This window comes from Zerene cesonia, chromosome 13, assembly GCF_012273895.1.
Source record: "Zerene cesonia ecotype Mississippi chromosome 13, Zerene_cesonia_1.1, whole genome shotgun sequence".
Taxonomy (NCBI): Eukaryota; Metazoa; Arthropoda; class Insecta; order Lepidoptera; family Pieridae; genus Zerene; species Zerene cesonia.
Window position 1 is genome coordinate 6,225,223 of NC_052114.1, and position 27,634 is coordinate 6,252,856.

At 31.3% G+C, this 27,634-nt stretch overlaps 4 protein-coding genes across 6 annotated transcripts; 2 read left to right on the forward strand and 2 right to left on the reverse strand.

Moving 5' to 3' along the window:
• The first annotated feature begins 29 nt into the window (after nt 1-29).
• On the forward strand, nt 30-4,431 carry LOC119831306 (photoreceptor outer segment membrane glycoprotein 2-like). Its single transcript, XM_038354607.1, has 6 exons — nt 30-132; nt 523-649; nt 757-970; nt 2,843-2,970; nt 3,789-3,942; nt 4,237-4,431. Exons 1-6 carry the CDS (start codon nt 30-32, stop codon nt 4,429-4,431), a joined length of 921 nt encoding a protein of 306 aa, XP_038210535.1.
• A 762-nt stretch (nt 4,432-5,193) lies between these two features.
• Nucleotides 5,194-5,882, forward strand: LOC119831434 (39S ribosomal protein L20, mitochondrial). The gene has a single exon (XM_038354771.1). The coding sequence runs from the start codon at nt 5,359-5,361 to the stop codon at nt 5,833-5,835; it is 477 nt and encodes a 158-aa protein (XP_038210699.1). The 5' UTR covers nt 5,194-5,358; the 3' UTR covers nt 5,836-5,882.
• LOC119831435 (protein PET117 homolog, mitochondrial) lies at nt 5,835-7,199 on the reverse strand. Its single transcript, XM_038354772.1, has 2 exons — nt 6,873-7,199; nt 5,835-6,044 (listed from the first exon to the last, which is right to left on the reverse strand). Exons 1-2 carry the CDS (start codon nt 6,962-6,964, stop codon nt 5,912-5,914), a joined length of 225 nt encoding a protein of 74 aa, XP_038210700.1. The 5' UTR covers nt 6,965-7,199; the 3' UTR covers nt 5,835-5,911.
• Nucleotides 7,200-8,073: 874 nt separating this feature from the next.
• Nucleotides 8,074-27,602, reverse strand: LOC119831061 (pancreatic triacylglycerol lipase-like). 3 transcript variants are annotated; one of them, XM_038354297.1, is made up of 16 exons: nt 27,311-27,602; nt 15,297-15,405; nt 13,123-13,277; nt 12,409-12,529; nt 12,024-12,171; nt 11,644-11,796; nt 11,255-11,344; nt 11,005-11,140; nt 10,454-10,684; nt 10,306-10,381; nt 9,947-10,083; nt 9,737-9,798; nt 9,574-9,650; nt 9,419-9,488; nt 9,138-9,262; nt 8,074-8,956 (listed from the first exon to the last, which is right to left on the reverse strand). In XM_038354297.1, the coding sequence occupies exons 2-16, from the start codon at nt 15,335-15,337 to the stop codon at nt 8,851-8,853; spliced, it is 1,728 nt and encodes a 575-aa protein (XP_038210225.1). In that variant the 5' UTR covers nt 15,338-15,405; nt 27,311-27,602; the 3' UTR covers nt 8,074-8,850. The 3 variants fall into 3 exon arrangements, with proteins under 3 accessions (XP_038210225.1, XP_038210226.1, XP_038210227.1); XM_038354298.1 differs by having other exon boundaries at nt 10,454-10,666; nt 27,311-27,601; XM_038354299.1 differs by lacking the exon at nt 15,297-15,405 and having other exon boundaries at nt 27,311-27,601.
• Nucleotides 27,603-27,634: the final 32 nt, after the last annotated feature.

Below are 27,634 nucleotides of genomic sequence, written 5' to 3' on the forward strand. Positions count from 1 at the left end.
AATTTCTATAGAATATTGAACATAGAGCAATGGAGTGGAATGGACCAAACCACCCATTTGTAGTTTGGGCGTCTTGTTTCCTATGGGCTATATCAGTTTTTTCGATTATATGGTCTTTACTTTTATTTTTATGTAAGTCAAATTATATTGATTAACGGGCGGACGGAGCCAATATGGCTTAGTTTCAATTACGTCAGTTTTCTTAAGCGTACTCGGTTTTTTGGTGTTATCATACTAAAGCTACCAACAAATGATGGGACTTGACTAGATTGTAGTATAATATACTTTCTACACAAGGTATCCTGAAAGGTACAATTTGTGAACAGCTCTATCTAGGAAGTGCTCTATCGTTAGCCACTCATCACATCACATCTTTTCTTACCAGCGTGCGAAATCGTCGGCAAGCGCTTACTCTACTGTTCATAAAATTGTAAAACGTTTCATATTTTGGCCACATTGTAGCCAATTGTCATGGAAGACATGATTGGTTGATGATGGCTTAATTTTTTATTTAAATTTTAGGTGTAAGCGATATGTTATTTTTTACGGGAACGGACTTAGTGAATGCACTTATTCTACTCTCTGGAATATTGATGATGCCAACAACTTTATTTATTATGAATTCTATTGCAACTGGGAAAAAAATTAAGTACTGTTATTATTTTTTTAATGCAGCGATGTAAACTGCATACCTATATCGAAATTTAATTTTACAATACAATACAAATAGTAAGTATTTTCATTTCCACTTTACAGCCACAAGGATAAAGTTTTATGTTGCCCATTATGGCTTTGCATTGTTTGTATAATATTCATAAATGTAATTGGTGTTCTTTTTTGCATACATAAAATATATGTATGCCAGGAAACGACAATGAAATTTATTACAAGCTGTATGAAGAGTTATAAAACGGTACCAAAATATAAGAACTTCGTGGATAATCTACAATGGACTTTTAAATGCTGTGGGGTATTTGCCTTATATTAATAGCAGCATTTTACCTGAAATAAAACGCATATAAAACTACTTACCTCACTGGAAGCTTATATTGAGATGGAACATCCGTTTCCGTCGTTTTCTACTAGTTTCGTACTATTTTTCCCCTCCAGTTTCCATTTTCAATGGCGACACCTAGCAGCCGCGCGTCATTTTTGTGATTACGGTTTAAGTAACGACTAACGCGCCATTTTACTTCATTGGTTCTATTTCACCAGGCAGAAGTGAAACTAAGCTTCCGTTGCTTAGAAACTTTTAGCGAAAATCTACAATTAAAACTTATGATGTAGCTTGGAAACGTTGGATATCATGGTCTCATTCGAAACAGGTTGATCTCAAAATCCCACTAGGTCACAACTAGATCAATTTATATCAGATATGTATGTATGCGTATGGTTAAATGATTTTTGTGTATCCGCTACCTTACATCACGTTGTACTACGTAGCCGCTGCACATTTACCAACATCTTCAAAAAAGTATATCTTTTCCATCCTGGGATCGCGTCGGTGGTTGCGCTTTGATATCTTACGGCGATGGGGGCGTGATCGCTAGATGTGCTGCTGCTTGAAGAGCTGCTGGTGCTCGTTGAAGCGCTTCGTCTACGCTTGCTCGGACCCACAACCGCTTGCGGCTCGGGATCGGAAGCCGATATATTTACCATTCTACAAAAATATATCTTTAAATTATCTAGTAAATCACGCCACAAGGTGTTCCTGCACGTTTTATTGGGTAAGATTAAGTATTATTATTGATTATTAATGCCAAATTAATGAATTAAATGTTTGTAACATCTTACAAAAAAATGTTCTTTTTAAAAACACGATGTAGGTAGTCTGACTTTGACCTATTTTTAAATGGAATTTAAAACCATAAAATATTTAAAATATATCCCATTAAATTCAAGCTACATAGTAATAATATAATCTTATGTTTTGACGATCATATAACATTTACGAAGGATACGAACGGTAAGCCCGCTAAAATATATTTTATCTTTTCCAAGGAGAAGGTAAAATTACTTACAGTTTTTTTGCACTAATACTTTTAACACAATACTTTTATGTTATTATTAATTATATTGGTCGTAAAATCTTTAAACTCGCCGGAAAATAAAGTAAAATGGCGCGTTACTTAAAACGTAAACACAAAAATGACGCGCGGTCGCCAGGTGTCGCCACTGAAAATGGAAACTGGAGTTGAAAAATACTGTACGAAACTGGTAGATAACGACTGAAATGGATGTGCCATCTCAATTAAAAGCTTCCAGTGACGGTCTAGCGGTTTAATAAAACTAAAGCAAACAATTATTATAATCCATCATTGTCATAGAACCATATTATTATATCGATACTATATCTTGTGATATATATCAATTACGTGTCACGTTGTTTGTCCGCGATGGACACTTAAGCTGCTCAACCGATCTTAATCGAATTGGCACACCATGTGCAGTTTGATCTCACTTAAAAGATAGGATACTTTATATTATTTCAATCACGCTTAATGACTACCCGGGCGGAGCCGGGACATGCAAGGCAGGGCGGGACGTGCTAGTATTATATGTAAGATAAAATTGAAAAGTATGGTTGTTTGTTCGTTTGAACTACTAGTATAGTTTTATTTTATCTGCGGTTTGAACGTTTTAATCGCGGAAAGTTACAGATTTCAAAGGATTAATTATTTTACCTTTGGGTATGGACGTGATCTCTGAGCATTATAGGTATAGGATGTATAAGTGGGCAACTACCACGCGTGAAACCGAAGAAAACCATCCAAAACTTATCTTACCACCCACCATTACTTGAGAGATGTTAACATGTATATATATTACTATTGAATTTTAGTTAGTTTCGTACAAGGATTGGTATAAACAAGACTGGCATGATAAAGTTGGTGAATATGAATTGGAGCCATCGAATGCTAAACAAACGAAAGCAAAAAATGTAAATGAAGTGGACAGTGTCCCTTTAAGGTACAATTTTAAAATTTAATTTGATTCGAATAGATTCCATTATAATATGCTTCCACGTATAGTATTATGTTATCTGTGCTTATTATATTAAGGCTTTTAAACTCTGTTTGTTCTTATAATTTTTATAAATACAATCGGCAGTAATCTTTGTACTTATTACCCTTCTTATTTATTTATAAATTTATTAAGAATTCTTTCTACTTATTTTGTTGTAATTTCAGTACGATGAATAGTAATAATGAATGATAATATAATAAATAATGAATACAGTCTTAGCATCTAGTTTTATCTTGTGTTTGACTGAACGCGAGAAATGCATCATATATTTGAGAAAAAAGCAACTGATATTAGAAGCGATGTGGTGATAGATAATATAGGTAATTGGTAGGTAATGAATAAAACGCGTATGAAATCCTTTTTAAGAGAGCGTGAAACGAAAGACGAGTAGATACGGCTCCGTAGACATGGCTCTGTAACCGCCTAAACTTGAAAAGTAACTTAAAACTGATGTGTTTTAAGTTACTTCTTTAGCTTCGGCGCTTAAAAATACGTGTTATTCCATAACCATATCAATAATTTAACCTATGCTTAGTTTAATTATTAATTATGGTATTCCTCAGTTGGAAAAAAAAGGTGAAAAGGGTTAGTAATAAAAAATAGTGCTTCTTCGTTTGTGTGACTTATGGATGTTCATTATTAATTATTTTACACAAGAGTATAGAATCGAGAGGGAACAATAAATGTTATAAACCTTACTCTGCAACGATAAATTTTTATTATTAGTTAAAGTTTTTATTAGAAAAAAAACTCTTTTTTAGCTGTTGTAAAAGTGGATCTTGTGTATCAAGTTATCTGAAAGAATTAGGAACTCATTCCATAAATACAAGTGGGTGTGGTCAAATTTTGTACCGCATTATTATGATTTCCATGAATGCTCATCTTGTGATGTTTGTCTCAGTGACACTTCTAGAGGTAATTGAACAGTTTATCTTTTTTCGAAATTCTAGTGGATCAATTATAATTCAGTCGTACACAATCTAAATTACTAGCCATCCGTTCGCGGCTTCGCCCGCGAAATTATAAGAGATATACAGTTTTGAGATTTTACCCGTACTGTTTTTGTTTCTGTGATATTTTCGGTATAAAACTGTTTGATCTCAGTCTCAAGTCATACTTATTTTGTACTAAATTCATCCCATCGGTATAGAGACTTGATGTATTGGTAACTACCAAGAAAGTCAGATTATAACTGTTCACCTTTTACAGGTTTTCATACTCCGAACTATCATTATAGAAGGACGAAAAAATTTGCTTGATAGCACAAGGAATTACAAAAACGTAAGCCATATTATGTCAGTGAATGAAAATTTTGATGCCTCAAGTGGATCATATCAATATATTGTTCAAGACAGTGACGATGCAGTAGAATATGAAAAATCTCTCAATCAAAATGATTATTAGTTAAATTATATTGGTCGTTGTTTAATGAATAAAACGGTTTTTATATTGAATATAAAATTCGTTTTTTTAACCGACCAAACATGAGAATGTTATAAATTTAATTGTATTTTATTAGGTTTTGTTACTATCGAGTGGTATTTTTTTATTTGAAAACTGATCTAGTTCTAACAATTATTTTAGTCATAGGTCTTGCTATAAAATTATTGAAATTGTTAAAAATAGTTAATATTTTGGTCATGATGATGACTGAGTGAATTATTTTTATTGATGACTTCTGTTAGATTTCGGTGATTTTGATTTTCCTAATACTTTTGTTTGGGAACTATGTGAGTTGTAAAGCGTGTCTTATAAAATTCACTGTATTATAAAAAATAAAAAGATAGAAAAAACACGAATATGATCCTAAACATTTCGTTGAACATATAAAAAGCTATTTATTAAACAGGAATACTTTAAGCAACATACTTATTTAATACTGGTTTATTTTTTTTCAATCAATAGATTTTTATTAAATCACCCATTATTATTTCTCAGCATAAATGTGGGTGTGGCATTGCAGCTCTTGTACCCTTATCATAATAATATACAAATTTGACATTAACATCTCCAATTATAAAATCCGAATTTAACACAATATTAATACAATTCGAAATAGCGCGATTTTCCTTTTAAAATAGCTAATAATATGCCTAATAGCTTATTGCTCTCTTTTTAAACTATTTTACCTATTCTATTGTTAAATTTTTTCGGTTATCTGTTGAGAAATCGTATGTCACTTGTCAATGATTGAGGTTATGTTCTATGTAAAAGTTCAGATAGCATATTTTTTTAATGTAAATAAAAGAAATTTGTATATCTATTCTAAGCTAGCAAGTTAAAAAAGGGAAAATAGCTTAGTAAATTTAGCTACTTTAATATTTATTTAAAATGGTATTTTTAAACGTTGTAAATCTGGTAAGATGTCGTGGACCAGACGAATTTTGGAGAAAGAGGAAGATATTCAGGTTGGCAGCGCATTATATCGGTCGTCGCCGAAACTGTTATTCTGTAGCTGTACGAAATGTCCATCGTGCCTTGGTTTATGCTACAAAAGCACGTCAATTAAAAAAACAGGATATGAAAGCCCTTTGGGATACACGAATAACGGCTGCTTGTGAGCAACATAATATGACAGAGTTTTCTTTAAGAGAAGGCCTTGACCGCGCAAATATTATGCTGGACCGTAAATCTTTGTCTGATTTAGCTTCATGGGAACCAAAAACATTTGAATGCCTTGCTGCAGTAGCAAAGGAAAAACTACGGCTTGATGGATTCATTGATAATATGGATAAAAGGGAACCAACCGGAGTAGACTTAAACCTTAAAGATGTAATGTTGGAAGCATGGTTAAAAGAAAGAAAGTAGATTGTCAACATTTTATTAGTCTTAGTTATAAGAATAAATAGTTAATAGCCAAACTAGTAATGTTTCATTATAAAGCCTATGAACTACTGCTCAAGTCCTTTTTGAGTTGTTTTGTTAATTCATTTTGTTTCTCTAGTATATACAAATTTTCTATTTTTCTCCTTTGTTGTCGCTCTGTATCCCTTATGACACCTTCATGCATTTTTTCCCTAAAAATATTAACAATCATAAACTCCCTTAAATGAACACAAAATGTGATATGTATTTGCATAGTTCTAAATAAGACATTCATACTACATAATTCTAAAGATTTATGTATAAAAAACTAGTTTTCGCCTCATTGTGTCACCTGGTCAAAAAAAAATTGCCATGAGAATTTCACTGCAACAAAAATACCCTATATCCACTCTGGCCTCCCTAAATATCTCCAGATACAAATCATACCTTATCATACCTATGCGCTGTGTAAGAAAGACCAACAAACAAATGCACTTTCAAATATCATTTGTTCAAGAAAGGTTGCTGCTAAATTTGAACTGATAAGAACTTTGACAATATAGTTCAATGAAATTCACTTATTTAAATTATTCTGGGTGTCCAATTGGTTTATGTCAATTAATTTTTGGTGACCGTTGTTTCCTTTAGACATTATCAGTCATAATCATTTTATGATGCAATAGAGACAACTGTAGACACAGGCAACTGCATGTTAACTACAACTTAATTTCATACTTTCTTGTTTTAATATGCCTACTATATGCAATTCAAATTTAATGATATAAAACATAGTTATCTTAACATATATCTTAGATCGAATATTTTGTCAGAGTATATTTATAAATTGACATTATTAATTCAATAGATTGATGGGACATTGTTTGTTGCATATTTTTATCGTATTAATTACACTGACATTTTCATGATGCTGAAATAGATTTTTAAAAATTGTGGAGGAAGACAAATGTCTAATTTTACATCAGATTTATGGAATGAATATATTATAATTATCATAATATAATAATTACATAAGCCATTACCTGTCTGATTGTTGTTTTATATGCACATAACCAACTATTCCTGTAGTAACAATACAGGTTAAACTAAGTACGATTTTAGAAGTGGACGACATTTGAAATAAGGTTTCAAGATGTGCAGTTGATCAAGTTTTATAAGACCCAGTATATGGTTTTAGAATATGTGTCTCTTAGCAATTATTTCATTTATGCGATTAATATAATTTTAAAGAAAGCAATACCTATTTTAAAGTTAATGATTTGTTTTTATAACAATTTAAACCATCGCAATTCGTACGTATGGTTAGGTCAACTGATATATATTGATCTGTCAAATGTGAATTCTGTCATTTTATCAATTTCTGACATGAACCAAACAACAGTAACATGAGTAACACATTGATACAAGTAGTACACATTTTCGTACTCTACGCGCCACGAAACAAGTCTTCTTCGTCTCTATTAATTAATATCTTCACTAATAGAGCCCGTAGCCGTGTAGTCTGCGCCATTATCCAGTGTAACTGATTAATTGAATTCTACTTTCCACAACAAAAGTAAAATGTAGGTATGTACCATGGTATAAACTAAATTTGACAGGTCTGGCATATAGAAATAATAAGTAAATAAATAAAAGGCATACAGTTGTACAATATCTTTGAACGTAGTAAAGGCGAAAACGTCTAGATAATATCACTGTTGTTACGATTCAATATTATAGTACCCAATGATGATCTTAGCTAACATAAGGTGATGATTTACAATCTCTTATAGCGGCTTTTAATCATATAGATCCTACCTACATCTAATCATACTTACAAAAGAAAAAAAGTTAAGAATCCATCTCTGCAAATGTTTATGTAGAGCTTATGGTCACGAGTCCCACTAGCTCCTTCACTGATATTTAAAAATGCTAAAGTTTGTAAGAATGTTTGTTCCTTTGCCATTCAATCAATCCATTAAATACAGCTCATCTCTAATTTGGTATAGAGGTAGATAATAGTGTGAATAAGATACATAATCTAACTTTATCCGGGTCCCCTATTTCCGAGAAACGAAGTCAAACGTACTGTTTTTCGTTTTTATCTGTACGGGTTATTATGCGAGATTCAGAAAGGACTTACCTTACTTTAAGGTTACAAAGGTGAGAGGTTACAGCATACCTATGTTGATAAGTATAAATATTATTGCCACAATATGTAAATGTAAAATAAAAACAACTTAAGAAATGGAAAACAGATTTATTCTTAAAAATTCATATTATTAGATATGTATAAGTGCATAATGGAGTATTTGCAATTACAAGTTTAGTTTTATATGAAAAAATAACACCTTTGATATTCTGTAGGTACTCCAATGCACAATAAATAAAAAATAAGTTTAATTTGTAAATTACTTATTTTTCATTTACTCTGATCCTTAGTCTAATTATTTACATAAGTATGTACATTCATTTTTGTAGGTAAGCTACGCTAATTATTACCTACTATGATTTAGCCTCTAATTTTGTTTAATCGATATAGAGATATTTTACGTGGCCAATAACCTACTAATTATATTTCTATTTACATTCGAATCAGGGTATCAATATATCTTTATATTTTATTAGATGTGTAAAATCAGTTTCAATTTCAATTCACTTATTAATTTAAGGAGGTTAACTTTCGAATATTCAGTTAAATTCAAATTTTTAGATAGTCAATCCAATTAGTAAAATAGGGAAAAGAAAAATGGTAGGTATCTACTTATAAATTAAATAAATATTGTATGATCAAAAATTAAATTTAAATAGTTACAATATAATTACACGTTTAAGAGTTAATATATAATATTATTTACACGTCTTAAATAAATTTATAATTTAGATGGAGTTCAGTCCCTGTAATACAACAATCACTAAACGTTTTTCTTTTATCACAACCAAATTGCCCCTCCATTAGAAGCATTCTCAATATAATTTTATCGTCTATTACAATTATTAATGTTGATGTTTATGGCACAGCTACCTGCCGCAGTTGTCATAGAAACTAGCAGAACCCCTGTTAGGGATCTCAGCAAATTCTCGCTTTGGTGTGCACAGCTTGCTTGTGAAGTCCACGTTACGCTTCCTGTTTAAGTGTTAGCAAATCGAGATTAAGAAATACGAAAAAAAAAAATTGTTTACACCTTCATATATTTTTTAAGAATTAAGATATTAATATTGAATAAAAAATCAACGTCTCTGTTTGATTAAGTTTTTAAATAAGGAAAGGAAATATTCTTTTTACGTATTATATTGAAAACGGTTACCCTCTACTAGGAAGCTCCATTTGATCGACGATAACAGACTTCACGTAAAGCCGGTCATTACACCACAATATACACAAAGATCGTGGTTCTAGTACATTCATGTCGTACTCCCACGATAGCTCTACCTGGAAATATAGTACTATCAGTATTTACAGACGTATAGTTCAGTAATTTTTTGTTAATTTATGGTGCTTTTTTTTGTTAAGTAAATAAAAAAAATATATATTAAAGTACCAATCAATACTTGTACTATGAAACATCCAATATTTAAATATACTTACTTTTCGAACTTTGCCGCCTAAATCCATAGGATGTGTTACCACAATAGTATAAGAAGTGCCATGTTCCAATCTGTAAGAAGTACATTATGAAAAAAAAAAAATGTCCTGCTTACATTTTAATAGAAATAATAGGTATAACAACCAGCATTTCTTACTTGACGTAATTGCTAGGTGTAAGATCCATTCCTCTGATGACACCTTTGTCACTTAATAAAGTCACTTTCAAAAATCCCTGTAGCAAATAGAGTACAAATTTTAATTCATAGTAAAGACAAAGGAAAATCAGTGATTTTATATACATGTTAAGTTGCTTATTACCTGTACCCACGATTCAGCGCCTTTTGGATTAGCCAAATGTATGGAGATTTTATAGTGTCTTTCTGAAAAATATAAGTTAAAATATTTATGTAATGATACATGTATAACAGAAACAGTAAGTTTGCAGCTTTAGATAGCTATGTAGACATTATTCGATATTTAGCATCTGAAATATTAGTCAGTATCTATATATTACGCTACGACTCTTACGACAGTATGGTTGCTCCTTGCCAGTGTTGAGGAAATATTTCGCACCAATTGTTTCTTGCTCCTCAGACGGATAAACTTCATTTTCTGTTTGATTGTTCTTGTTTGTGATTAGTCCAGGTGAGCTATCTGCATGGAATCTGTAATTAATGTCCACTTATACACTTAAATGTATGTTTTTGTTTTGTAAGACGCAAGTAGAAATTTAATGGTCCAATGACATGTCCATTAAAATCTAACTATTGGAGTTAGATCTTAATGGTTTCTTGTATCGTAAAGGATGCCACTGTGTGGTGTAGTTTCACAACTGTTTGTAGTTTTTTATCTCATTCATTCGATTAAATATTTGTATAAAAACTTACCCCATTATTGCGCATCCGTGTCCACAGTGAAAGCACTTGCCGTCAAGAAAATGTTGATATGATGGACATTGATGACCTAAAATATAGTTTACAGGATTTTTAATACCTAAGAAGTAAAACTAACCAATTAGAAGTTTTAGTTTCATACCTATATATGGACATTTTCCATTGATTGATTCTGTAAAGAGCTTTATAGCCCGGACGTGATTGCAAGCTACGAGTACGCGAGAGGCCTCTTCAAGTCCTTGTTTGACCAACGTGAGTGGTATCAAGGGTCCCTCAGTTATATCACAACCGGGTTGTTCCTTTCCATTGTTTGGATAGAAATCCAAATGTCCAACTGGTTGTGACATTCCATATCCTGCCATAAACACAAAATCTGTCGCACGCGTGGAATAAACACGTCGGATGATTAGTTAGAGCAATAAATAAATAAAATATATAATATTATACATAAATATATATACAATGGATGATGACCTACGAGCTAAACAGCACACATATTTACACATAGATAATATACATAAATATGTTAATTTGTTAGTGGAAATCAGCAAGGAAGCTCTTATAAAATATTATATCACGTTATCTAACTAATGATGAATTTGTATGAGTGTTATAAAGTGCAGGTTAAAAAGCGTATATATATAGTGTTATTAAACATGTGAAGGTATATATCATAATATTATAAGTAATTACCTAAAAGGAAAATGCTTTTTCCATCTGTATGTATGACGTCGACTAGTTGTGCATCAGTTGGGTCGAGGCGCACATGGGTAGGCATTCCTTGAAAGTAAGGTTCAGCAGGATCGAGTCCTGTAATTCTTCCCAAATCCTAATAAAAAAGAAGCTAAATCAAGGACAATATGACATTTTTATGTGATATTTCTTTCCCTGAGTAGGTAAGAAAAGAACATGCGTTTTTTTAGCTTTATTATTTTCAATATACCTGTATTTTTTCGCCCGCGTAACCAGCGGTATGAGCTCCCAGTGAGTGTCCAATGATATGCACATCGAGAGGATTAAGACCATGTTCCTTCTGTAAATTTAAATTTCATATTTAAGTTTTTCATGCGTAGTTACTGATAGTATATATGTACAGATATTTCCAATACAAAAAGTGCTTTCACTGCACTTTCTACATTTTTACCTTGATATTAATATTAAAAAAATGCATTAAAGGCGGACTTACAGTGGATTTCGCATTGACAAAAAATAACATTTACATGTGAAACTAAATGCTTATCTTGAATTTTATTTACATTGAAAGCCAAAATGTATAAGTTGTTAAAATTTGGCAAAGAATATTAATACTACCACAAACATTATGAAATTTACCTGCAATGTGTTGACAAAATGTGCTACTTCGAGTCCAACTAAACGAGTATTGGCCGTAGCTTGGGTATACAGCGGAAGACTCCCGCCGGCCCAGTCTACTACGATGACGTTAAAATCTCCAGCTTTTACTAATTCATCCTTCATCTCACTGACCTAAAATTTATATTTCATTCTTCACATAAATTTTAAATTAATAATTAATAAAACTTACACACAGCACACTTACATACAAATCTATCCTCTTTAGATATACTTTCTTTTTATTATTATACATATCAAAACAATGAATAAATAAGTACTTATTTATAACAGCATTACGGGTAAATTCAATACGTTTATTAACATGTAATTATATAGATTTTCTTAATGAGATAAATTACCCAGTTTGATAAAGGTGTGTCGATAAAACCGTGTATAATCATCTTAGTTAGACGTCGCGGGCTGAAGTTTGATTTTATTATAGTTTTGTTAACATTGACATTTAATAGTTGTCCATCAGTGGGGTTCTTCTTGGTATATAAGATGAACCTGAAATATGTGTTGTATTTCTTTTAGACTAAACGTAAGCTGGCTTAAAAAAAAGATCCAATCCAATCTTATGGGCTTTTATCGGGTGTAGTTGGCTGGTACATATATCATTAACCAATAACATTTAAATGCTTATGTCAGTTTAGCGCCCTTCCAAACGAGGAGTCTTTTATATTTGTTGGCTTTTACATATAGGTACCTTCACCTTAATGTCATTCATAAAAAAATATAACTTACCTCGTATTAATCACGACTCTCGGTAGTGGAAATACATTAAAAGGGCGGTGAATAAGGTGATACCAGCTGCGTGTGATATTGAGACAACCCAGTTCATCATAACATCGTGTTTCGTTCTCAACTATGACATCAGGAAAAAAATAGTTAATATCCAACAAATAACAAACGAATACAACAGACTTAAATGATAGTAAAACAAACAATAGATAATTAAATCAACAACATTATTGACAGTAGGTATAGCTTCATTTTTTATTTTCAAGAATATTAGCTGCGCTGTATTTCAAAAACAAGTATCAATATTCGTTTATCTACGGGAAATAATACTAGTTTGCCAGACTTTGTATATTTAGTAGGTCGAGGTAAAGATCGGTAGAAAGTGCATTTTTTAATTTCGATAAATTTATTTATTTGCAGATATATACATATTGATGTTTACTTTGATATATGAAATAGACTGCACGAATTATAATCATTATTGATTCACTTAACCAATATTGACTGATTGGCATACAAAATCACCAGATTATGTAAACTTGAATGAATCACATCGGAGATGTGATATCGTGTAGTAGCAACGTTGAAAGGTTGATGATGCAAATCCATAAAAAAGGCTTTATGTATGTGTTAATATTTCAACATGTAAAATCTCTTTCAATAAATATTAATGGTCAATTGCATCTGCAACATTTGAAATACTGTTACGTAACTAACAGGGTAGCCAAGGTATGTTGACTTCTATGCGGTCCGAGCGAGCCCAGTTGAAAGGGTCAAGGATTCCTCCGAAAGCAGGTTGTAATCCCAACAATATACACCACAGCATCACTCGCAGGTGTCTGTCGGTTAGGTGTAGTCGCCGCATGGTATATCTGAAATAGAATGAGTGGGGTTGTAGTAAAAATCGAACGAATTTAAAAAATAAATATTAATGATTGTGATTATACGCAAGCATGATCGTTTTTTATCTATGAATTTAATCCTAGCCTATGACTCTCGGTTAATATTATGCCTTGCAAAACTTTTAGGCCTATCGAATTATGAGATCAATGCACTAGGTACATAAGGTAGTTGCAGGTTCGCAACAAAAGAAACGTAATACAAACTCAAGTCACGACTAATGCAATTAAATTGAACAATTTGAAAACATTGAAATTATTAAGAATTACGTAAATTTTATTAATGACTGCAATTTGTTTATCAACCGATATACCGCTTTAACTATTATATATACAACCGACAAGTAATGAGTTAATAGAGCATGCCCGATACATCTATGCACGATAACACTAAAATCAGGAATTTCCGCTTCAGAATTAGTTCATAACATAATATATTGACGTTAATTGACAATATTTTCATGTGTTTACACAAACTAACGATGGGAGATTTTTATATTTAAAACATGATGTCATATCGTGTTACTACGTTAGATACATACGTACTATGTAATCAGGTCTACGAGAGCTCTATTCATATTTGGAAAATGTTAAAAATTATGTTTTTACCAACTACCCTGTACTTAGCAATTATGTGAGTACATGTAACTTTCTTTCTAACAATTGTTGAGTTGTCTATTGATGCCAATGACATCAATGCCCCTGTTGTCTAAGTTTTCTAGAATTTGTTCAGCTTGTTAGAATTTACTACGGTCGTAGTACTTAGCTAACGTTTAAGAAAGTAATGATTATTGTACGTAGATACCTTGCTTCTTATTCTTACTTTCTTCAAATATTAATTTGTGTAAAACCTGTCAATAGTCTGCAAATTTGCAGTATTCGTACAGTCTTGATTATATGTGGCCAGTCAATTTATGAAGCGTAGAAGAAAAATGTAATATCAATTTATGTAATATTGAAATGAAAGTGCCGTGCCCGGTGCCAGCGTGCCTGAATGGCATCTAAATTTTAATTAATTTCAGTATCTAATTTTGATTAAGATTGACTGTGGCTATAGCAACAAAGGTTACAAGAAGGTCACGCCAATGCAAAACCATAGCATTGTAAAGCGACCGTGGGTGGGTCTGAATTAATTAATTATTTCGAAAGTGACAATGCATATTATAACAGCAGTCGATATTAATTTATGATTTAATACACTTTCACTTTCATATTGTTTCAGATGATTCTTTCGTTGATTAAATCTCTGATCAGATCTTTACCGCGTGGTCGCTTTGAAAAATACTTTGATTATGTATTATGATCTTATTATTATTATGCATTGCGGAAGTGCTTCCTATATGATGCAATGTTGATGGTCTGATATAATGCAAGAATAGGGAAAACTGCGGTTATGCGATAGGTCAGTAATGATAGACCGTTTCGTTTATTCACTGGAGGTTTTGTTGCGTTCATTATATATTAATCAATATTATTGTTCCACACTACTTTATTAAAAAATATGATAATGGTGATATGGAACGTATAAATTAAAATTGACTTCTTGCATTCATAAAAGTATTTAATTTAATAAGTTAGAGTACGGTTTAAAAAATAAAAAGGAAAGCGACGTTTATTGAAATATTTATAAATTTTAATCTACTGTTATATTGTAATTCCAGATTATATAATCAAAAATAACAATCAGAAATACCTATACGAAACAAGAAATAACAATGTTCAATAGAGAGATCAAGAATGCAAATAGCTTTCTAACTAATATATTTACAGTAAAGTGGTTAAAATGCATGCTGCAAGAATACTTGGAGGTCAGATAACCGTATGCTATTCATACCGTAAGTGACTATTGACTGTGCCTCTAACAACTGGACTGGGTCGCAGGTAGCCTAGAATGTAAAGTGTGCAATAAAGCCCTTCGACGTTACCGGTTCGATTTCTCATTTGTTAATTGATGCGAAATGCGTGTTAGAAAATAATTAATAAAAATAGTACATAAGGATCGCTGCATTTATAGTCCAACCCATCGAGTACATGCGGGAAAGCGATCAGAATCTTGGCTTGGATAGATCAGCGTTCAGGAAGTATTTCTGAGGTTGCACATCTATAAAATGAGAAAAATATTCATAAAATAAAAACACATTTAGAAGCACACAGTAATAAATACAATCACCTTGAAATTACGTCCTAAGCACTAGAAAGAAGTTGGCAATATAAATGAAATACTGGTTTAACTTTGCATTTAAACAGCAGTCCGTAAAATTGTCTGTTGACATAGAAATAAAACAATCCGATGTTACATATCCCGCTAGAGGGTAATCATGCGGAAATTATCACCATAATTCCCTCTTTATTACATATCCTACTAATATTATAAATGCGAAAGTTGGTAAGGATGTGTGTGTGTTTGTTACTCTTTCACGCAAAAGCTACTGAACCGATTGCAATGAAATTTGGTACATAGGCGGCTGGACGACTGGAATAACCTATAGGCTTTTTAACCCAATATTCCTACGGGATACGGACTTATGCGAGTGAAACCGCGGGGCGCAGTTTGTTACATATAAATTTAATAAGTTTTAATACAAGTGACTGAGAATCTTATGGTAATATTGTTGTGTTAAAGATAGCCGACATAATAATAACAATAGGATTTGTAACATATTTATAAATCAATGCATACATTTTGTATGTATATCGCGAATATCAAACTAGTAAGGTTAAAATTATTACATAAGAAAGGTTTATTAAATGTATAAACGAAGGTATGTTTTGTCTGGCCTTCTTTGACTACTGGTTAACCTACATTTGGTCTTAAGGTCATTCGAGATTGAAAGATTAAGCATACCATTTACAAAAAATTAAATTCGTATTAGTGTTTACAATGTGATTAAAATGTGTCATAACAAATGCTTAAGAACACGCTTATTATAATTTTTATGGTTTTTAGAACGGAACAAACATTAAAAGCTCATTATATACTTGTGTTATATATATGTTATGTATATTGTATTTTTTTGTGTTTGATTTTACGCGAGCATTGTACATTCAGTCTCCCCGTGACCACGCTCGCTGCAAAGTGTTCGAAACGTCGGGTTAATAATATAATGAATTAATTAATCACGTTTAAAATCCTTTAAAAAATTTTTAATTTCTAAATGTTATGTATATTTTATGTTTATGTATGTGTATGACAGTTTTCGTAAGTGCGTCCATTAGCTCTCTGCAAATATTTGAGTTTGCATGATTAATAAAATTCTTCAATGATGTTTCATTAATTTGACTAGCCCATACCTACCTAATTTTGTTGGCGGTTTATATAATCTCAATTATGTTCATGAAAGTCAAAAGTTTGTCCTTTGATGGTAGATTATAAATGCTATGTGGATCTAGGAATTTTAAATAGAAAAACTAAATTATGGATAAATTTTACTGGTTCTCATTACTCTTCATATAAAATGATAATGTGGAAATTAATAAAAAGCAGGTATATTAAAAATTGAGTAAACCTTATGCCAATGCCAAGGGCAGTGATTATAAACCTTCTACAATCTAAATATATATAACTCAAAGGTGACTGACTGACATAGTGATCTATCAACGCACAGCTCAAACCACTGGACGGATCGGGCTGAAATTTGGCATGCAGATAGATGTTATGACGTAGGCATCCACTAAGAAAGAATTTTGAATAATTCTACTCCCAAGGGGATAAAATAGGTAATTAAAAGTTTGTACCTTGAAAATTTATTAAGACTGCGCGGGAAAATCTAGCTAGTTAGAGATATGATTTGAAAAACCAAACCGTCAAACAACCATACAAAAGGTCTAATTAAAATTTATAAAATCATAATTAGTTGGTAGTTTTTATTCACGATATATTTAATATACTTTAGCACTCAGAGATCACGTGCATAACCAACGGTGAAAGAATGTTTGAAATCGGTTCAGTAGTTCCTGAGATATTTGTAAACAGCGATTACCTATAAGAAATTAAACCTTGACAAACATTACGAAAATTATGTATTCAATAGATTAAAATTATAATGCATCCTTTCTCTTGTCTCATGGTCAAATGTTTATTTCTACAGCGATCATTGACCTTTATGGCCGAATCAACTGTTCCAAAGTGGGTAAATGTTGTTAGTTTAGAAAAATATCGGAATGTCGCGCAGGTCAGCTGCAACTTTCCCTGCATGTCTAAATGAACACAATATTTATGGACTAAATGTGTCTTATTTACATATGTGTATTGGTTGCTAGTATAAATTCCTGTTACTGTGTAAAAGAATAGCAAATATAAACCGCTACGTAATAAGCTACGTTTTTTGCACAAAATTAATAACACATTTTCTACAATACTATAAATAAAAAAACTGATTGTTAAAAATAAACAGAAATGGTTTACGTAAAATCTATTTCTCTATGCACATAGAGTCGTCGAGTGAAAGACTTCAACGCGTCGGTATACACTACGCTAGGGTTATCAATTTTTCAAAGTCTGCGCTGCAGTTACTATAAGTTTTAGAATAACATATTTTTTTCTGCATGAAAGCTTTGTAATTGAAAAAGATCGTATGGCAGATTTCTATTTTAAGGAGTTTTTTTTTAAATAATCATTGCATATAAAAAAGTTAACTTTCAGGTGTTTTTGTGTAGGAGTATCAGCTTGCTGTAAATGTTTAAATCCATGAATATATTTCGGTACTTATGATAAACGTTTGCTAAATTTAAAGATCGTGTTGCAGCCCTAACGGCTACGCACGTTCATTCTAGAATCAGACATGTTATATAAGTGCAATTAATACTTTTATTCTTTCTTTTTATATAAATAGATTGTAATTGAATCAAATGATTCGGGTGTAAATGTATCTAAAAATGGAATGACATTATGTGTTAATAGATGGATCAGTGTAACGAATTGAAATGAAAAAGTTCCATTATATATAAGAAATAATAAAAAAACACCTTGGTATACTACTGAAAGTGAATGTTTGTGTGCCTGTGTGGGGTATGGGGCAAATACATTGAGTATCTTTTATACTGAAGCATATCATTATTATTACTTTTCATTTTTTTAATTAACTTTTCTGTATATTTTTAAGTTTCAAAAGTATTACACATTATATACATTCGTTTTTTTTAAGCTTACTTCAAAAATGTTTGACTATTTAAACACATAAAGATTTGGCCAAAAACTGGAACCGAAACCCTACACTAAAAGTAAAATACAATCCAAATACAGGTGAAATAGTAAAAACACGTATATGTGGGAGAAATCCCGAACTCGATCATAGTGACCCGATTCGAGTGGATGAAGCGAAAGTGGTAGGACTGGTTCGTGAAAGGTGTTCAATTCGATCGAACAACCTGTATCTATTATGTATATGATAATACGATTGTTTTATATATGGTGGTCGCTTAATTAGTAATTACCACTGGTTTTGTACAAATTAAAACATATTATGTCTATACTGATTGAACACAAAGGCGGCGGGTTTTTTATTTATTTGTTTGAATGCGCGAAACTCAAAAACTACTGGTATTGCTGGGCGGATTCCAATTTTTTTCACCATTGAATATGCAGAATTCGCGATCACTGAGTGCTATAAGATCTGTAAGTACCACGGGAAAAGTCGGGGCGGACCGCTAGTGCTTACATGCGACTGCTTAATAATATTATTATATACGCCGTATCATGAAGTAAATATTAATTAAAAAATAATCTCCACATTCAAGTATATTTTAGAAACATATATTTTCAGAACATTTTATTTTCCTTTTCACAATATATAATTATCAAAACGAATTTCTCGATAAACTTAATATCCCTTCATTAATAGATTATAGTTATTTTATTATATGGTTTATGAACTATCGTATTTGTAAAGTTTTTGATAAAAAGCTACATAATCGTGTGATTTTGAAATTCATTATTCAACATTCTTAGAAATGTTATTTGCTCTCACCAAGATGTTATCAAAGTTTGGAATGGTTTAATATGTACCTGGTCTAAATACGAACATTCTAGGTCATGTCCTATTTTAGGAGGAATTTTATTGTATTTGTAATAGCGAATTTTTGTTACATATGCCCACGGTATTTATAACAATGGCACGAATTTTATGTCGTATTTTTATGTGATTAAGTAATTATTCTATTTTCACTTAAACTAAACTTTTAGATCTATGACAGAGTTAAATAATCATCTTTATAATTTTTCTTTATACTACGCCTACAAGTTAAGAAAGTTGGAAAGGTTATGCTGATTAAAACTCTTAACTACTTTTTTTGAGAACTTTGCATAAATAAATAGTTATCTGCAGCTTTCTCCAATATATATTAACGTGTCAAAGCGGTCATTGTCAATAAACCAGCTGCTTCATGAAGAAAAGAAATTGCGCGTCAATTTAATTCAATGTCAATCTTACTGCAAATGTTGCATGAAGTTATATAGTATGAACAATTTGTAATGTTTATTTACATTAAAAATAATTTACTCCCTTTTCTGTTTATTCAGTGTTATACCCGTATTTAAGATTTCATAAGAATTATTATTCATTATATATTTATTGAACCATTTTAAAAGGTCCATATTTCTTTAGATTTAAAATATATGAACTCATACTACGGTTACGACTTTATTAAGAGTATCATAATATTTCCTAAGGACAAATGCAATATAGATTTTTTTTTTATGTAAATTACATTAACTAACACTAAACTAATTAACACTAAAGTAATTTTAAATGTTATTATACTAGATATTCCTTGGTATTACAATATTTAACAGATCAATATTTAATTAAGATTGACACTTATTAGGTAAATTTAAAAATCCTTGACATGTTCTATTGAACCATATGGTTAGCTTAACGAAACTTTTAAATAATACACATTTATCGAATATAGAAGTTAAAGAATAAACGTGATTTAAGTATGTTGTCCTTGCCACGTCATATAATTGATCATTTACTTTTCAACGATGTTCCCAAAAACGGTGGCTTTCGGCACCGAATTTTCAAATGTATGCTTGAATAGTAATTTTATCGTATTGTCTATCATATAAATAATCAAGCAGTTGTTTTGTTTACTGATGAATTGACTATATGATTGATTTTATGATCTTCATTAGCTGCGACCCGCCGTTTCAGCCGCGTAAGTCCTTATCCCGAAGGAAAGCCGGGATAAAAAGGAAATCGGTTCGGTAGTTTTTGCGTGAAAGAGTAACAAACACACACATACATATACATCCATCCTCACAAACTTTCGCATTTATAATATTAGTAGGATAGTAGGATTGGCTACAATATAAATGTTGTTGATTATAACTTCCTGCGTTGCGATTGAACAATATCACATTACTTGAATATCTAAATATGTAACATGTTTATGTTTTGGAATGCCTTTTGCCGATTAAATTAACCTTACAGATTTATGTCTTTTGTACTGTTTTAACTCATTTAATGAGAAATTAATGTAATGAACAGTCAAACATGTAATTGTAATAATTCTGACTTCTCTAAGGTAGTTTTATTACCGCAATATCTAGGTGCCATTAAACGAAAGTGTTTTCTCTCAGTGCTGAGGGCGACTACGATTTACCTCGACTAGCGATGTATTGAGTTACATAGATACTTACTAAATGAAAGTTATTAGAAAATTATTGGGTGCAATAACACTCGAGGTATTAAGTTTGATAACCAGTTTAGATTTCTGACTATCGTAACTAACAATACACTATATCTTGTTATTGCTAAAATAAGTACTGATAGTAAGTACGATGCTCATCTAGCGCTGAAATAGGTAGTAATAATTTAAGAGGGGTAAATTTCATACCCTATGTCTCTGAAATTTGTTTAATTGTAACTTGTATGATGCATTTCTGACTGCTTATTGGTTTCAGACTGAGTTTTGTAAGAATGTTTGAATACTTCTCATAACAACATATTATTTCATTGAGTCAATCAAGCGCCATGTGAAATTAATATTCTTTATTGTGAAATGATCAACAACCATTGTGTAAACTATATCGATAGCGTGGTAAACTTATTGCAAGACAAAGTCATTGGTTTTTTAATGCTTGTTTGTTACGCTCTAATAAATGTAGCGTCAGGCCTAGAAACATCTTTATTCTTTACTCTACTTACTAATTTAATAAAATTATTGATTGAATAACTAGCTAATAGTTGACGTTTGATAATCAGTCAATCTATAATAAAATATATATATTTTTATTTTAAAGTTTTATTATATAATATACAATGTATATTATTATGTAATTAATTACTATTATAATGCATGTTTTATAGAGATGTGGATATTTTTATGACCTGTGTTTATTTATAACTTATTACCAAATTGTGAAATCATTGGAATTGAAGGGATTTTACATCACAATATTGTTATGATAGATTTTTTAATTTACTTGTATCCCGCTCACTCCATTTGTCATCAACAAGTCATCAAAATATGTCACCAAACGACACTTTCTTCTGTATCTTGTATATTGCAAATTAGCAAACCATTGCATGCATATTGAAGCCCATAATTCATAAAATTCTTCCACTTATCGTGTTCCTGTATGCTAATGTTTGTTTACTTTTAATATTTCTACATGAGAAATATCACAAGGACATGACAATTGCTCAATTTACGGGGACCGTTACAAGCCTACAAGTCAATAAACTTCCTATGTTGTTACACGGTATGACATGCATGTACATTGTTAGAAATATGTCATTAAAGTCGTTGTTAGCGACATTATGGTATAATAGTTTAGGAGCGCCAAAGTAGAACTCACACGACGTAACTGTTATGTCACTAAGTTACCTGTCTATTGAGGTCACTCGTCGGTCGATAGTGTGCTGGTCATTAGGCCACTATTTTGAGGTCTCGTCTATACAATGCAGTTTAATTGAAAACAGGAATGGTCTTCCTCATAATAAATAACAATAATGTTTGTATTCATATATATACGATGAGCAGGCTAGCGATTCCGGGTTGTCTTTAAAATAGGAGTGATTGCTTGATACAGTGTTTAAACAACGCATGAAAAATAACTTGAAATCTGCGGATAATTTCGTAGTGAGTTGAACATTTGTACTTGTACTTTAGTACTCTTATTTTGTTAACGACCTAAGGCAAATATAGTAATTATAAAAATTGATTGTCGGGAAATAAGCTACAAAATACATTTATCTGTAAGGTTTCGTTTTCGGTGGCGAGACAGTTGCGACTGATCTTCATGATCATTTCAACCTTAACAATCATTTGAACTGGCGCTGTATCAATGTTGATGTTTCACATCTTTAGTGTACTCAAACGGCGTTCGGGTTTGTAGCGCCGTAATGTATACACTAATTGGCACACTATTTTTTTTTTCAAGTCTATACTAATAACACTATAAAGTGAAAGAGTTTGTTTGTTTGTTTGAACCCACTAAATTCAGGAGCTACTGGTCCGATTCGAAAAGTTATTTCAGTGTTAGATAGCCCATTTATAGAAGAAGACTATAGCGTATATAGGCTATAGGAAAAGCCGGGGCGGACCGCTACTAAAACGTAAAATGACTGGAACTTAATAAAATTTATTAATTTGCAGTGAGACACACATCCTAACTAGGTTAGATTATCTAAAAATATTTTTGCAAATACAATCCGAAAATACAGCGAATACGTATCATACCAATGTCACGTGTTTTATTTTTAAACAAACAAAAGACAGTAGATACTTTAGTAGCGAGATAGCAGTAAAATATAATGTGATATTGTTCTATGAAGTATTGCTTAAATGCGTTGCATTTGTTGCGATGTGATGGCATAATAACTCATATTTAGTTTTCGGTATGGTAAAGTGGAAGGTTAAAAATAATTCAGGAGAAGCAATTAACATTTATAGTGGAATAGCACAAAAGCTTTACAATATTGGTTAACCGTTAACTAAAATCATTTTTTGGCAATTATAGAGGTGAGTGAAATGAGAATAATTGAATAATCTTATATATATGTAGTAGTGAGGTATATTTTGTTATGAATATGAGACTTTATAAAATATATAACACGATTTTATAGCAGTCATTTAATATTAATAGATTGAGAAAAAAAGCGATACTATTAATAATTTTTTCTATGATTAAGAATACTGATACTAAAGATATAATGAGATTAATAAACAAGTTATGGTAAATTGAATGATTATATTTATAAACATTGTTTACCTTCAGTGTTACGTCCTTTCGGCTTAGTGATATAAAATCGTAAATTATAACATTCCATTTGAGGCAGGCTTCCCATATTAAATTGTTTATATGAGAAATTGCATAATAAACATCCATGTTTTATATACAGACTAGCTTTCTACCCGCGGCTTTCCCCGCGAAGTCGCAGGAAAGATAGGCCCGGGTTCTCCTTGCATGTTCCCGTTCCCGTGGGATTTCCGGGATAAAATCTTTCCTATGTTCGTCTCGTGGTCATAACTACCTCTACAAAGATTTTCAGCCAAATCAGTTAATGCGTTCATGAGTTATAAATACTGTAACTAACACTACTTTTTTATATATATAAGATATACGAAGTTTTAGTATATGTGTGTATTATTTATATTGTTTTGCGTATTTTGTTGGACATTATTTGCTAGTTATTGAAATATAGAGTATTATAGGTATCATTGTTCTTCAAATATTCACATATTGGAAGAACAAACATATTACACAAATACATGTGTCCGTTAGATATTAGAAGGGGTATGAATTGTTAATATCATTCCGGACGTATTGTTTGAATGTAGATCTCGAAGGACCACAGTCTAATGCTCTTGTGTAATGCGTTTGTCTGTATTTGTAGTGCATAATGCATAGCTGCCGCATCAAATGATTCTATTGTACCCCTCATACTATTGAGTCTTTACACATAGCCGACTCTTCCTGGTGATCCCAAACCGGTATATTGAAGATATCAACTAGGCATTCATGAACGAAACAAAGACGCTCTGATATCTAATAAAAATAATAAACGAATCTTTAGTCTATTGCAAAACTAGATGGTCAAGGTTTTGGCAAGTTTTTTATTACTCATGTTATTAATTGTAAGTCTGTTCTTGCCCTCAGATCAATGTATGGCGATCATATTAATGTGGGTTTTGTAATGTAGAGTGACGCGCTCTTCCGGTCATGCGAAAACGCGTTTGATACGAAGCGATTCTTATTGCCATTGATATTATATTATTTGTTATTAGAATTAGGAAGTTAGGACTATTAATATATATGACGCAGCAATCTTTGGGATCTTGATATTAATAATTATTTGAATTTGCGTGACAAAATTTAGAAATTTTGAGGTAAATGCCCTCTTGACATTAGCTTAAAAAAAAAAAATAAAAATTATTTAAACTAATCTACTAATACTAATAGAACAATATTGCTTTGGCTTTCATATAAAACTGTCCTGACATTGAAATGAAAATATAAACATATTTATTTATATTTTATGAATAGCTATATAATATAGTGCTTTTGTTTCATTTTTTTTTTGTTTTTATTGTATTTTTTATTATATCATTGTATTAATTATTGTACGAACAGAATTAATTTTATTTAATTCTGTTCGGACAATAATTATTTTTATCAGAGGTCTAATAATAGCGCAAGCTTCGAAGCATAACTGTTATTACGTAATGTATATAATAATATATGATTTATGATAAATTACATAATAAAACCTTTCAAAAAAATGTTAATAAACAGTATTGCATTATTTCTCTCTATTATATATAATAATTAAATATCATTTCTTTAATAATAACAAACTAACAACAAATGCGTAAAGTTTAGTAAAAATTCTTAACACGAATGTGTAGTATAAATAAATTGTTTCCTTGTTGCTTTCACACATAATAAATGGGTGAGTCGAAGATAATTGTGGTCTCACAAGTTTTCCTTGTATTGATAATGTGGACTCTGGGAAATTAAAGAAAACACAGAGAGCATCAAACTCAATTTACCGCTCCGAAAAAACTTTTATATAGATGACAGAGTGTACAATGGTGAATCAAACTTGTTATTCGATAGATTATCTACAAATCCAATGATTTTTTAACATTTGAATTATCCCTAATGACCATGTACATTTTTATATTTATAGATCGTATCTTTACCAAATAAAAATATATTTGATTATTTGCGAGTAATGAATAAAAATATTTCAAAATATACAATGAACGAATTCACGTTTACTAAGCTATGTAACAATTTTCAACTTTATACCGGCTGCATTTTGTCCATTATATTATGTCTATATTATTAACATAAAGCTGAAAAGCTTGTTCGTTGAGCGCGCTAATTTCAGGAAACAGTTTCACCGTTGGTATGTATATATGTACCTACGTGATCTCTGGATGTTATAAATATACCACGGGTAAAGACGGGGCGTATCGCTAGTAGTAGTATAGAGGATAAATATTAGTTGGAACGATCAAACAGCCTGTCGCGTGTCTGTCATTTAGCGAGCTACGCAAAAAATATATGTATCTCCTTCAATGTACGAGGAGATAAATCGAAGCCCCGGGAATTACTAGGAGCACTTTATGGTCCAGTCGGGGCGATTAATACTTAGTCGGGACGATACAAGGCGATGACGCGGGTTAATTGGTTTGTATCCTTAATGCGTTGTATCATCACAACATCAACATTAAAGCTCTCGAATTGACTATTTTATGGATAATTTTTATATATTACGAAATAAATACATTATTTCACAACTTATATACATTTCCTTAAAAACTCTTAAATAATCACGTATGTTCACACGTTTGTATATCATTGGGTTGAAATTATAGCCATGTTTTTTGTAATTTAGTAAGGTTCTAGTGATTAGAAAGCGATGCGTGCTGTAAATCTATGAGTAGTTCATTACAAGGAGGAACCCGCTTGCCTAACACATTGCACGTGCATGGCTTTCAGAATGGATGACCAAGGCTCCGAGACAATATGCATTGGGTAACACTAATCGTGATATTGATCGAAACATTTAATTGCTAGGTCAGACATCTAAAATAATAGTTATTCTAACATATAAAAATTAAATTTAACAAAACAAAATTAAATTGGACGTAATTACTTCTTGGACTTAACATTAAAATTATAGTAGACGAAGTAAATTATATATATTTAAGGTTTAATCATTATTTTAAAGTATTACGCTCCATATAATTGCATTTCGCAGTGAGGCATGCATCGATGGTCGCAGTTACGTTACAATCGCAAAATAAAGTTAGTTACGAACTCGGAAGTGTTTCCTTGAATTAGGTATTCCATTTTCGAGAAAATTTTAATAACAAACGCTTAGCACGTAAGCCACGCAATTATTCTCTCACATTATTGTAACCATTTGAGAACAATTATCGCCGTAATTTAAGTGATGTAATGGTCGTTAAAGCTAACTTTAATAATCGCCTCGGATGATTGTTAGTGCTTTTTGTTAACTCTTTATTTAAGATTAATTGGTAGTAGATAAATAATCTATAGTCATTTGTTAAAATTACAAGTGCACTAATTATGTGTTAAGTGTTTAAGATTATATAAATTAATCGTATATCAGATTTAAGATTATATATTTATATATTATATGTACGATTTCAAATACTGTTATATAAATTTACTGAAATAAAGGAAAATATTTTTTTTTCTTTTCAGATTAATTATACTTTTTCGGCTATGTTTTGGGCAGGTTTAGCTGGAAACTTAAAACTCAGCCACAACGCAATTTGGACAATTTAAACAACATAATACTTCTTTAAAATTGTACAACAATTAATATTGGCAACAATAGATTTCTCACTTGAATAGTAAAGGTCGTATAATTATCTACCTGATGAAGAAAGAATTACCTCATATGGTTAACATACATTGCCGGCTGCGTGCTTCTAGAACGCATACTTATTACATGTTTCATTTACCTCAAGAAGTGTCCTACATAACATTATTTGATTGAAATATCATATTTTAAACTCACCAAAATATGAACCAGCTGCTCTGCTCCACAATAAAAATTCGCTCGTTTTTTAATGGTTTGAGCAAGCAACTCACATAAACAAACACGGCAGGATAATATAGTGTTCTATAAGCTGTTATAAAACTGATTTTATAATATCTAAATATTATGTATCGGTAGGGCTGAAATGTACACTTTGAATAGGAATTGCTATAAATGGAATCACGTAATTTCGGAACGTTTTCAAGTGTTGTAAGAGACCGCGTGCGCTGCGCGGGAAAGTTTTATGTTAACTGCCTTACGGCTTGTTGCTGGTTTGTCTCTACTCTTGTTTATCGTTCGGTT

Excerpts from the sequence above, each read along its gene's own strand:
- LOC119831306 (XM_038354607.1), top strand. The coding sequence starts at position 30 with ATGGAGTGGAATGGACCAAACCACCCATTTGTAGTTTGGGCGTCTTGT. Across the intron at positions 650-756 it reads GCAACTGGGAAAAAAATTAA|CCACAAGGATAAAGTTTTAT; the intron begins GTACTGTTATTA and ends TCCACTTTACAG. Across the intron at positions 3,943-4,236 it reads TCTCAGTGACACTTCTAGAG|GTTTTCATACTCCGAACTAT; the intron begins GTAATTGAACAG and ends CACCTTTTACAG.
- LOC119831434 (XM_038354771.1), top strand. The coding sequence starts at position 5,359 with ATGGTATTTTTAAACGTTGTAAATCTGGTAAGATGTCGTGGACCAGAC.
- LOC119831435 (XM_038354772.1), bottom strand. The coding sequence starts at position 6,964 with ATGTCGTCCACTTCTAAAATCGTACTTAGTTTAACCTGTATTGTTACT. Across the intron at positions 6,045-6,872 it reads ATAAAACAACAATCAGACAG|GGAAAAAATGCATGAAGGTG; the intron begins GTAATGGCTTAT and ends TAATATTTTTAG.
- LOC119831061 (XM_038354297.1), bottom strand. The coding sequence starts at position 15,337 with ATGTACTCGATGGGTTGGACTATAAATGCAGCGATCCTTAT. Across the intron at positions 13,278-15,296 it reads ATAAATGCAGCGATCCTTAT|ATATACCATGCGGCGACTAC; the intron begins GTACTATTTTTA and ends ATTCTATTTCAG. Across the intron at positions 8,957-9,137 it reads ATGGAGCTTCCTAGTAGAGG|GAAGCGTAACGTGGACTTCA; the intron begins GTAACCGTTTTC and ends ACACTTAAACAG.